Source organism: Fukomys damarensis, unplaced genomic scaffold, assembly GCF_012274545.1.
Source record: "Fukomys damarensis isolate Sample0158 unplaced genomic scaffold, DMR_v1.0_HiC HiC_scaffold_19, whole genome shotgun sequence".
In the NCBI taxonomy this organism is placed as follows: domain Eukaryota; kingdom Metazoa; phylum Chordata; class Mammalia; order Rodentia; family Bathyergidae; genus Fukomys; species Fukomys damarensis.
The window spans coordinates 17,741,086-17,754,591 of NW_022900931.1; the positions used below are offsets into that span (position 1 = coordinate 17,741,086).

At 38.4% G+C, this 13,506-nt stretch overlaps 1 protein-coding gene across 2 annotated transcripts in view; it reads right to left on the minus strand.

Moving 5' to 3' along the window:
• Positions 1–13,506, minus strand: part of Gys2 (glycogen synthase 2) — a 55,492-nt gene that overhangs the window by 27,932 nt on the left and 14,054 nt on the right. For both annotated transcript variants that reach the window (XM_010615619.3, XM_019206312.2), the window contains exons 3-5: positions 10,226–10,417; positions 6,767–6,949; positions 1,187–1,331 (exon numbers count right to left, since the gene is read on the minus strand). In XM_010615619.3, the coding sequence (XP_010613921.1) occupies positions 1,187–1,331; positions 6,767–6,949; positions 10,226–10,417 (520 nt within the window). The remainder of the gene's footprint in view (positions 1–1,186; positions 1,332–6,766; positions 6,950–10,225; positions 10,418–13,506) is intronic.

Below are 13,506 nucleotides of genomic sequence, written 5' to 3' on the forward strand. Positions count from 1 at the left end.
ATAAACTCAGAAAAGGATATCGAGAGAAAAGGAAGAGCAAGGACAAGAATGAGCATATTGAAGTCGTAAACTGAGAGGCATGAGTACGAGAATCCAAAAGAATCCAAAAGCCAAGGGAGTCTTTGAAAAGAAAAAAGAATACCACAGCATGGATGATTATGCTGCCAGTATTCATTACTTGGATTCTTTTTTTGTTTGTTTGTTTTTGTTCTATCTGATACCTTGAAATACCTCCTCTGGACATCCAGGTGGTATCTGAAAGTACGATACCTAGAGGCAAGACCACAGGAATTAAGCAAAGACATATTAATCAGAACCATCTTGTTGCAAATAATAGAAATTTACTAGCATTGGCGTAAGTGTAAAATGAAGAGTTTGTTAAGAGAAGGGTGAAGTGTCTCATGGCAAAGATTCAGCGAGGCCTCAGGAATGACTAAATTGCTTCGAAGAGTCTAAGGAGTCCTATCTATTTCTGCTCGCGGCAATTTAATCTTCTTGTATCCAATGGAACAGAATATAAATATGCACACTGCCAACAGCTTCAACGTTCCATTTCACAAGGATGCATTCCAACAGACATTAGTCTGTATAGACTTCTTCCTAGGGGAGCATTCCTATTGGACCAGTTTATGTCAGTTGTCTACTTTTGAACCAATCAGCTGTAGCCAGGTAATAGGATCTTGTTGATGAGCACACTTCTTTGCATTGCACACTCTGGTTGAGTTTGGGAATAGTTTCCAGAAAAACTTCCAAGGAAGTATGGGGAGAGGTAAAACAGGTTTCCATGAAATGGCACCAATGAGGCACTATTACAAGATGAAACAATGGGATAATCTCACAGAAACTTCTGATATTTTTCCTTTCATTTTTTACAACATGTCAAGTCAATTTTCTCACACATACCAAGTTGTTATGACAACTCTGCTCTTACTGGAGGCATTTCAAGCATACATAACTCACTATTCAACAAACACAGATTGAACTCTTACTGTATTACAGATATAGCTTATGTTGGTTTCAGTGCAAACCTACTGAAATTAAGAATGAAAATACATATAAAGATTTGAGTGGCAATCATAGGTACATTTTTCCCTGTAATTATTAATTCATGCTGGAAAAACAAAACCTTCATATTTAATGTCATTTTCAAATGAAAGACAGGTAACAAACTCAGCATGATAATTACCAGGCTTTCTCTTCAGCATATGTTCTGCCTCGATTGCTGTTATTTCAGAAACTGTGGTGAACACATGAGCACAATGAACAGACGCCCGCTCCATGCAGTAGCGGTGGTAAATCTGCCTTTCCCCGGCCTCTTTGTCAATGTTAAACTGTTTAAAACAAACGTATGTTTGCTTACAGTGATACTTCTCCAAAAGCAAAACAAAATCACATACTTTAAGAATTGTTTTTTCTCGGGGCTGTGTAAGATTTTATCAATGCAAAAAAAAAGTGCTGATAAATTTTCATGAAAACCATTGTAAAATATGTAACTATGTTTTTAATTTTTAAATTTTTTATTCATTAAATTTATTAGTACATTTTAGGTATACATTCATCACAGGGAATTTGTACCTGCACATGATATTGTTTACTTCATTTCTTCTTCTAAACTGTTATTTAACCCCTTAAGCAAAAGATGTTCTCACTTTTCTAGAATCATATAGAATTTTTAAATTTGGGACATTTCAATTACAGTTTTACCTATTCTGCATATTATAAATATAGGGTCACTTACTTTGTTTAAGGCTTTCATCATATTTTTCCATAAACAATGAAACAAAGCTGACTTTGAATTTAAACCTGAGATAAAGTTACTTAATCTTACCCCTAAGTCACTGAAAAGGAAATTGAAAAAGAAAAAAGGTAAATGCTTTTCCGTGGTTAATGTCACTTTTTCTACTTTAAAATTATATAGTTACTTTAATTAGATGGTATATTAGATTGTGAAATCATATATTATTCTTGGCAACTTAAAGAAGAAAACAAACCGCTAACAACCGCTTAAATAATTGGTAATTATTGTGGGCTCTGACATTTTCCTTAGTTACTGAATGTTATTTCTCTCTTAGCTTCATAAGAAACTAGCAAGGTCTTACAAAAAAGAGGTTAGAATATTACTGGCCTTTTATCAGTACACTGTTTTCCAACACTGTGTGGTAGGTACTCCTCTAAGCACAATATTGTATTTATGTTCCCATAAAACACAAAGGCACATATTTCTTTTTGTAGAGGAGAAGACCGAACATTTCAGAGGTCAGGAAGCTTGTCCAAAGTCACATTCCTGTTAATATCGTAGCAGGACTGTGAACTTATCCCCAGTCAGTCTGACTCCCAAGCTATATGCTTACCTGCTTTTGTATCATTAAGATTCCACTTCTATCAACAAATCAGCGCCATAATTACTGCATTAAAGAGAATACTAACCAAAAAAGCCTGAGAGTATGATTCTACTGTCTAGGAAAAGGAAATCCTTGGAACATTCTTTCCTGATTATAGTATTTGCAATTATCTCTCTGAAAATGTGTGAATTGGCTGTCTGTGGCTTGCTTGGATCTTAAATACTCTGGATGACTGGTCTCATTTGTTCCAAGTCTCTCACTCAGCAACATTTCTTGAGGAATTTATGTGTATCTGTACCTGAGAGGGTACAGCTCATAAGCTAGTGGAAAACCCGGTAGAAAACAGCCAAATCAAAAATGTACTCGAATAAGGTATAGGATCAGTGTAAGATGTATTCACTCTTGCTGAGGATAGAAGAAAGTGTTTCATATTCTACAATATCTGTTCATGTGTCAGCATCAGCCCTGGAAAGTAAGATTTTTTAGTTTAGGAGCCATGATGTTTTTGTTTTTGTATCTCCAAATCGGTTGGATGAATAAAAGCGCATTTGGACGGGAACATGAAAGTTTAATTTGGGGAAAGTTATTTGAGGCTGAAAATTATCTTTCCTAAAAAATACTATGGTGTGTGCAGAAAGTAGTAAGCTGGCTAATGCAAGTGTGGCACTGAATGTGAAGGCTCAAGTGGGTAGGATATAAGAGGGCCAGATCACTAAGGTCCCTGAAGATGAGACCAGGACTTTAGGCTTTTTCCACATAGGGTTGTTACTAGTAGTAGTAGTAGTAGTAGTAGTAGTAGTAGTAGTAGTAGTATCATTATTTCGGTACCAGGGATTGAACTCAGGACTTTGCACTTGCAAGGCAGGAATGGCACCACTGAGCTGCATTCCCAGACCCTCACAGGGTTATTTAGAGATACAATAAAGACAAAATCTATGTGTGAGAAAATTCTGGAAAGAACAATGAAATGTTTCTGAGCTCGCTGAGATCTTGTGAACTTTGTATGAGACGGCGTGACACATATTTTAAAAAGTTTCCAGCACATGGAATGTTCTCAATGACTTTAGCTACTACTATTGCTATTGCATACTGTATTTCCACAGACAAGCTAGCATTTGATATTTGGACTTTTATAGATGGGGAGGCAGGTTTTCTAAGTGAATAGACTGAGGATTTAAAAATATAGGGGAAAATGCTGGGAGCCTGGTGATCCCATGACAGGCCTTTGTGAGGTCAGGCAGCTTCTACTTTCCCTTGTTGTGTGAGTTTCCCTTGTCTTTGAGGTCTGTAGGATACATGGCCATCCTCTTCTTTTCAAGCTATTTATGCATGAGATCCACCTTCGTGCATATTTATGATAGTATGGTGAAATCTCTAATATTTCCAACATTCAGCACCCAAGTGGATGTAATTCTTTTGATAATGAACTTTTCTTTCTTTGCTATGTTTCCATAGGTATTTGTAATTATTGATTGACTTCTGGATGTCTATAAAAAACAAATAATGAGGAAACTATCTATTAATCAGTAAAATACAGTCCAATGAAAGACAAAAATTCCCTGTGATTGAAATTGACTAGAGCTTTCAAATCTGGCTACAGAGTAACCATCCATCAATTTTCTAAGGCTTGTTCCCACATTTTCTAATACCCAAGAGTACTGTCCTCAATTTCCATTGAGAAATTTTGTTACTGTTGAGAAAAAAACTAGATAATACAAAAGAAAAACTTTTTTTTACAGAAAAAGTATTAACTATGTACACATTATAATCCGCATGATACAAGGTATGATTGAAAAGTACCATATTTAAAATTTTAAAAATGTATTACAATAAAAGGCACATTGCCATTAATCCTCCCCAAAATCCTTCCCCTTGCTCTGAACATACTCATCCCATTGTTCTTGCCACTTTATGAAAGTTCTGGAAGTCCTCTTTCGTGATTGTCTTTAGTTGCTATCGTGGCTGCGTTGATGTCTTGAATAGATTCAAAATATTTACCTTCATAATCATTTTTATTTTGGGGAAGAGCCAGAAGTCACGCTGTATCAGATCCAATGAATAAGGTGGATATGTTTTTCAAGCCTGTCTTTTCTTAGGTGGCACTTGGGAGCACCTTGAAAAGACGTTCATGAAAGAGAACTCACAGGAGTGCTTCAGAAAGTAGCAAGCGCTATGGAACAAGTATGTTTGAAGTGAGGGGAAAATATTTTGGGAGGGATTAATGATAATGTGCTTTTTACCACAATAAAAATTTTATATAAACATTCACCATTGGGCCGGGGATTTAGCTCAGAGGTTTGGTGGCCTGCCTTGCAAGCGCAAGGACCCGAGTTCAATCCCTGGTACCAAAAAAAAACAAAACAACATTCACCATTATTTTTCAACCACCCTTCATAACTGATCAATGTTCGGACTTAAGAGATTTTGGAAATATCTTTCTGGAAGTTCTCAAAAAAATTTATAAACTGAAGAGGTTGGAATGTTTTTTTAGCTAAGGATTTTACTAAAACCTTAAGCCAACATCAAGGTCCTTCTGGATTGACATAACAAAAGGTTTAATTTTTAGCAGTTATCATTTGAGTAAAATAGTTCTAATCTTTCTGCCTTTACAAAAGTTAAATTCTTTTATTCTTGTTTTCATATTTTCCTGTTTTGTTTTCTGCCTGAACCAGAACTTACAGAAATAGATCCTGGGTCCTGCATCAAAGGCTACATTAGTATTCATTCTTTATGTTAAACTTTTAAAAATGTTGAAGGTCCAGAATTTAGTGTTATATGTCACCCAAATTCTAAATCTAATGTAAGTACGGTGGCTTCTACTATGAAAAATATTATGAATACCAAATTATTGACCATTTGTTATGTACTAGTTGCTAGACAGAAGTTTACTAGAAACGTGGGGTAGGGTGTGACTAAGCTTATATACCTCAACCAGTGAAGAGCTTGAAAGATATATGATATATATATAAATACTTATAATCATATTCAAAGACAGAATGATATAAACGCAAATCCTTTATCAAAAGAATAGTTATATAACTGTATAATATATTGCATTTGTTTCTTTAAATATGACTTTTCATTGTATACTGTTAGGTTTTAATTATTAGTACATAATATTCTCAAGCATTCTGAAGTTAAAATATTCAATATGCCACTCTAATATTTTCTCTTTCACAAAGATCAAAGTCTGTTCTCCAGGAAACATGGTGCAGAGCTTATCACAGATCACTGGTTTGCCCTTATTAGTCTGCCGTGATCACACACCATGAGGCAATTTTGCTGATCTCCTGGCTTTCTGAATTCCTTGGTGCCTTTATTTTCAATGTACAACTTATGCTTATAATTTGACCTTTGGTTTAGCTGGCTTTGAAAAGGTAGCTATCATTAGGACCACTCACTGATGTACAGAAGTTAAACTTTTTCAGAGAGAACTTTGTTGCACTCAAAGTGTGTTTTGAGATAATAACTTTCTAATACCATTATCAGATTATCATTCAGGTAAATACACACCCATGTACACACACACACACACACACACACACACACACACACATTCTGTTTCATAGAATCCTGGAAGCTTTTTACACTTGATCTTAGCCAAAAGGCCGAGAAGTGATACCTAGAATCTTATTAAACTGGGAAAGCCTTTAGAAGTCAACTTTTCAACTTCTTAATTTTCCTGATAGTGAAACTGATCCTTCACATGCAAAATCAATTCGGTATACAGATAAAAAATCTGCAAAACTTCTGAAATTATGGCATTCAAATGCTTTTCTGATGTTGTTTACAGGATAATTTAAAAGGTATGCTTTCTTATTATTGTAATTTAATTGATGGAAATTCTAAAAAAGAATGATATTGGGTCATGGGGTCATGTGGTCTCCTAAAATGAGCAAACATCACGAGGGGCCTGATCCCTGTTTTCCAGAACTACTGCCTTGCTTGACCCTACAAGAACCCACCTGTGCATTGCAGAGCTGTAGGGAAAATCTGACCCATCAACCTAGGAAAAAAGGCTCCTGGGACACCTCTGTGTGCTTAGATTCTCTGTTCTCTGCCTGCCCTTGAGAGCTGGGTGTGAATTCAGCATCTCCACAGCACTTACCAAACCACAGGGTGGAAAAGGATCCAGCCTTTTTTCACACCACCTCCAGCTCCTACCATAGCCCCTAGATCTACTGCTGCAAAGTGAGACAGAAATGAGTCCTCTTTTCTCCATACTCCTCTGCACGCTGAACAAAGTTAAACTGAATCAGCTGTCTCTTACCCCATGGGAAGCTTCTTCATGAATACTGATTAGCTCAAAGGGCATTTCTGCCAACTGGATGGCAGACAAAATGTGGAGATCAATACTTTCCATCCTTCAGCTTCAGTGGTCCTAAAGAAAGGTAGCTGAGAAAGGAGGAGGAAGGACTCTTTACCTTATCCAGGTGGTTGTAGAAATCGGCATTTGCTGCACACAGATACCTCCCAAGTAGTGTGGCATGGGTCGTGAATATTGTGGCAATGGGGAGTTTCCGGGCTCGAGAAAGAATCAGCCCAGTTCCAGCCTGCCATTCATGGAAATGGGCAATAACGTGCCGACCTTCTGCATGATCCGTCACCTTCATCAGGAAAAAAGGATTTAGAAAAGTTATCGACCCTGGTCATCGCCCTCAGCTTAAGGGGACTTATGACACCTGCACATCTTACTGCAATTTAAAGGGCTTGCAATAGTAGGGATGCAGATTTAGCAAGTGCAAGTGCTTTATAGGAGTCAATGCCATGTCCATAAAGTCCATATATTTTTGTCTTAATCCTCCCTTTCAGTGATTGATCAGATTTATTTTTGTATCCATCAAAGATATTAATACTACTCATAAACAATAAATATTAGTAATAATGTTAATAAAAGCACAGATGTACTCAGTAAATAGTCATTGAATAAATGTATCAAAAATAACAAAATACCATTGAATAACTGAAGCAATGTGACCACCTCTTTAAGAAGCTTCTTCATAAATAAATAAATGGTTCCTATTCTAAATCTGTCTTATTTAGGTCTTCTTTAAAATCAGAAGCAGTTAATGGTAATCATGTTAATATTTTTAAAATATCGAACTGGGGAGAAAGATAAAGAAATTCAAATAACTCATTTTTAGAGTCAAACAGTAGCTTAGTGACAACCCTGGGCCCAGATCCAATTCCACTGCACTGAGCCAGGTTGGACATCAGGCTTTTGGCTTTAAAGTTAGCTTGTTTCACCCCTGCAAACAAAAAAGTTAACACTCACACTGCATCCCCCTGGTAGCTGGCCTCTTTCTTCTTGAAGAGAATAGCAAAGCATTGAAGCTTAAGCAGCTGAGCAGACAGCTGCTAAGTGTGGGGAGTGAACATGAGACAGTGTCTCTCACACTAGCGTGCCCCAGCACCCCAGGAAAGCCAGCTAAAGCCTCCTACCTATCTGGATCCTATCTCCAGATAATCTATTCAGTATGCTGGGCTGGGGGTAGGAATTTGCATTTTTTCAAGTTTGCAGAGCATTCTAGTGATCCAACAAAACGCTCTTTTTAAAAATTAATTATCTTGGTGTATTTTAGATATACAATACAATGACATTCATCACTAGAAATGCGTACCTTGACTAATCTATCTTGGTTCTTATTGTTTTCCCCATTCTCCTGCCCACCTTTCAGCCCTCCTCCTTCCCTGTTTACAAAGGCTTTGTTTCCATTTTCTCATGTTAATTTCATTCCCTTCTTTCCTTGCTGGGGATTTAGCTCAGTGGCATCGAGCTTGCCTTGCAAGGTCCTGAGTTTGATCCCTGGCACCAAAAAAAAAAAAAAAAAAAAAAAAAAAGCACAAAAACACTCTTTGAGATCCACTATCTTCGACACTAAGCTCTCTGAGTTTCAAGGTAACCATACTTCAAAAAGCTCCTTGAAGCTCTAAACAGCTCACACAAGTGGAAGCACACACAAGTTAACTTGGATTTTTTTTTTCAGTCTCCATTAACCCTTTGAACCAAAGAAAAAATTTATTTCCAAGCTGTTTTATTTTAGAAAAAAATGGACAGCCTTACTTTCTTCTTTCTCTCTCTCTTCTGTTTCCCTTATGAGAAAAAGTAACGAGAAACACACACACACATGCACATGCACACGCACACACACACACACACACATGCACACTTGGTGGCTGGCCTTAGCCTTGGGGCACTGGTTCAGGGCTGAAAACTGAAGAGGAAGAGTTGGTTCCACTGACTGGTGCTAGACTGGGCAGCCCTTCCGTCCCTGGGACAGTTTCTTCTGGGACAGGGCCTTCACCTGTCTTCTCCTACACTATGGCCAACTTAAAGTGAAAGGACTGCCCACCTATGTTAGCTACTACTCTCATTGCTGAGAACAAATACCCAACACCCACAGCTTGTAGAGGCTTCAGTCCAAGACAAGGTGGCTTGGCAGAGGGGCATCATAGAAATAAAAACAGTTCATGGCAGGCAGAAGACAGCAAAAGCAAGCAATTGAGGGGTTGCAGCAGTTTCTTTCTACCCTTTCTGTACTCTGTGCAGGCTACCTGGATTAGGGTGGTGCCCAAACAATCTGTGGATTAATTTAGTAATCACATATCCTAATTCCAACATCACACAATCTAAAACCAACCACCTCTGAAAAAGCCCCACCTATGCCCATGAGGCTTTGGGGGGCATCCAGACATAACCATAATGCCACCCATCTTCCTTTCCAATTCCAGATAGCCCTCTAAGGTGTCAGCATAAGACTTCCTCAGAAGGAAAAGACTGTGTAAAGGAACACTTTCCTAACACAGGATTCTGTGATTTGTTTGTCTTTAGACTTCTCTCCTGATGCCAAAGATGCTCTCCCTTCACTATATTATTTATTTATTATTTTTGTCTAGGTAAAAGAGATGCACAGAAATCCTACTGCTATGCTTGGAGGAGTCAAGAAAATTCAGGCTTGGCTCATTTAATAAGAACTGTGCATAAGAACTCTCTCTCTCTCTCTCTCTCTCTCTCTCTCTCTCTCTCTCCTTCTCTCTCTGCTTCCCTCCCCTCCTTCCTTTCTTTCTCCCTGATTCCTTCTTGCCTCCTTCCTTCCTCCTTCCCTCCTCCTTCCCTCCTTCCTCCTCCCCTCCTTCCTCTTTTCCTTCCTTCCTTCATTTCTTTTTTATTTAGAGGGAACTGAATCCAGGGCCTTCACACTAAGCCACAGCCCCATTTATTATTTTATTTTTTTATTTTTAATGTTGAAGAAGTTTCACTAAGTTGCTAAGTTTCCCAGGCTGGGCTCGAACTTGCCATCCTTCTGCCTCAGTCTCTCAGCTCGAGTGCTACCATTACAGGCATGCATGGTCTTGCATGTGTATCTACATACCTACGTCTATATCTATATATATAATAGTCTACTGCAAAGAACTCCTAAGTCACTGCTGAGACCTTTCAACTCTTAGCAAATAATGAAAATATCTGGAAGCCACTTCAGTTGCACAAGCCTGCATCTATAAACAAAACAGAATATTTCAAGTATTTTTTTCTTCACCCAAGATTCTAGAATTCATGTGTTTGGAGAATGACATGTGCTATCCCTCTTTCTTTTGAATCTACTATATATCATCTATACAACGGGTAACAGAATTGGATATTTAGATATAGCATCCCTTTTAAATCTTCTTTGAGATAAACATTAGAAAACATTATTACTTTGTTTCAAAGGCTGGTATTTAGTTGAGAAATGCTGGACATTTCTTTGAATTCCTTTAAAATGTATTAGGTTTATCAGTAATGGCCTGATCTCAAAATGAACTTAATCTCAAGTTGCTGGCGTTGTTGCTGGGTGAACACCACCGTTCACTCCTTTGTTGCACTCCTGTATAGTAAACAGTACCTCTTTTAGGAACCAGGCAGTTAAAGACCCGAAAATGAGCATGTCATTGGCTTCCCGGTCGTGGTAGGGGATCCCAACACTGCACGCTTCCCAGAAGTCGCCCTTCCATCTGTCCAGGTTCCAGGCGGAGTAGCCGATGTCAAAGAGGACCACGTAGGGACTCCCTTCTATCAGCCACCTTCCGAAACGCACCTGTCACGGGGAGAACGTGTACCCACGTTGTGAGAGTGAGTAATCAGAGCAGGAAAATACATTCAAGCCGAGAGAATAGCAACTCCACTGATGGCTCTACAGCAGGTTAAGTAAGCTGCGTAGAAAAGAGCTGTGAAAACTTCAGGGGGTTGAGCCTGAAGTTAGTGGGGGGACTCGCATCCATTCATCCACAGCCTCTACTCTTCTTTATCATTAGAAAAACAACATATCTGGATCATGAAAGCTCTGTTTTCTATGTTTCTCTTTACCCTTCTGTGATCCTGAGCTCATGGCTATAGAGTGTAGCATTATAGTCCATGATTTTGGATAGAGTCGTGAGAGAAAATGTTTTGTATCTTTAACAACCTGTAGCTCGATATGACATTCACTGTGTCACCTAGTTTCCTCCATGAAACAGGAATTACAGTGTTTCCCGTCAGAAAAGATTTTTCTGTAGACAAATGTGTTTGATTTATCTTATTGCTCATATTTTGAAAGATGTGATCCACAGTTTGTAAGAGTCTTGGAAACAGCCCAAATGTCCATCACCAGAACTTATCTAAGAGCCTTTCTTGTGGTGAGCCTAGTTCTTCCTAGGAAGCTAAATGTGGCCAGATTGTTTTTATATTGACATGAAGGACCCCACCCAAGGCTAAATTTCACAGAAGTTGGAAACCCAATTAGCTAATTTTCTCTCGTGAAACTCACGCATGTGTGGTGATAGTCTATCCCACCCAAGCCCTTTGGTGACTCTTGTTATTTTGTTTACATTTTAAATTTACATATATCATGCCACTCTTCCCCCTTGAGGTTGAATTTTCAGTTTTCTCTTTGAGACATTTATGGATTCATGTATTTATGTAATAAATATCTACAATGCCTAATATGAGACATAAGACCCAATGAATTAAGACAATAAAGAAGTGCTGAAAACAGAGAAAAGGTAAGTAAGCTTCTCTTCACTTGCAGTCAGTTCTGAGCGGCCACACGGAATCATCATTTACAACAGAAATTCAAAAGGAAGAACTGAAACATGCTTCTAACATCCCAACCTGTTTAGCTATATTCCAAGGGACTGGCTTCTGTTCCATCCCTCTCAAGGTAATAGCATGACTTTATTTTCTCTTAATTTCTTAGGGGCCACTGAGCAAAAAGACAGCAGGTTGGGAAAGCACAGAGAGCTTTGGGGCACCTGGGATCTCTGGCCAAACTGATTGAAGTGAAATAGCTCAGGAATTTAGGGTCTTGAGCACCACCATGCTTCTCATCTTCCTCTTTCCCTGACAACCCTTTCTAATATTTCTTTTACTTGTATCCAAACAGAACAACATGCACTCTCCTCCTATCACTGTACTAAGATTCACTATGAAATATTTTCCTGTTGCTCTTAGGGACTTTATGGGCCCTTGTACCTCACACATTCTGCCTTTCAAACCTTGCATGTACCCCCAAGACCCCACTCCCAACACAGACAACCTGAGATTTCTCACTTTTTACCCTCATAAGCTATATTCCTAAGCACGGAAGAAAGTTTTTTTTTTTCTTGGTACCAGGGATTGAACTCAGGACCTTGTCCTTGCCAGACAGGCTGCGGCATCACTGACCTAAATCCCTGGCCCAAAAAGTTATTATTTCTCAAAAATTCACTAAGAATTTTAAAACCGTATTCTTTATTTATATATAAAATACTTTTGAAACTTATGCCATCCAAATACACTCCCTTTTCTTTTCTTATTATTTACCTGATTTCTTTGTGACCTTGTCCTAGGTAATATCCCAGGATTTTTTACCCTATATACTTACTTCATACTTGCTTGTCCTTATTCACATCTAAGAACTTCATGTGTACCTGATTCCAGCCACCCAAACTCATGCTACATTCTTATCCTTGTCAAAAGCAGAACTGTTCCTCCTCTGAAATATTCCACATTAGAATTCTGTTACCACATCAAAACTTCTATAATCACTGTTCTCTCTCTCTGTTTCCCCTAGTGTATATATTCTTCTTTCCTTTTGTTTTTCTTTTTAAGACTTCCAATTCCTGGAACTCTCCATTTTCTCCTACATTATCACCTCTTTTCTGGCTTTGCTTTCTTTCCTATTCATTTTTGACACCACATTCCAACAATTCAACTATTAATTCAGTCAGTCTCACAGCGCCTTCCAATGCTGGCCCCACTTGCCTGTGACATGAATACTGAAGTGCAATAATACTGGATCTCCCCATTTATTCAATCCCTGTATTTTCACTCTGGCTGTTGATTGCTGCGTGACAAAGTCACATTCAAGTGTATTTGTGTTACTAAGAAGACCTGATTACACTATAGAGATGTCCATAAATTCTTTTGCATACTCCTTGCATACTTTTCTGGAAAAGTTATTATGGTTTGTGTCTAGATGTCCTTCCAAAGCCTCATGCATTTATAGGCGGGGCTTTTCAGAAGTGGCTAGTCCTACAGTATGTGATGCTAGGATTAAGTGGGTGGTGCTGGGATTAAGGGTATGTGATTGCTAAATTAGTCCACTGATTGGTTTGGCATAGTTCTGGGTGTGGATAATGCAAAGGCTCACTCTGGGTGTGAGTGCTACCTGTCCTAAGGGCATGTAGCCTGGATAGCATATAAGGGACAAAAAAAGGCCTGCTGGTGTCACTGCTTGTCTCTTGCTGCCTGCTACTCTGCTGCCTTATGCTCACCATGAACTGTTTCTCCTCTGTGATGCCTGTCTGCCATGCCACCCTGCTTTGGAGCCAGTCAATTATGGAATGAAACTTCTACAAGCTGTGAGCTACAATAAACCTATCCTCCTTTAACTTTGAGTGTCAGGTATTCTGTCTCAGCAACAGGAAAAATAACCTGGACATCCTTCAAGATCTCTTATTTCAACATTTGCCTCCCAATATGACCTTTAAGTCTTGCTTCAGGAACATCATCCAAAACAACGGGTAAGACCATCTGAATTCTTCCTCAACTATTTTTATTCAAACTTTATTGCCTGTTTCAGTAAAAGGTTGGAAGAATGATCCTTTCACTATTACTTCAGATCTTTATTCTTAACACTGATTCATTTCTTTCTTTTTTTTTTTTTGT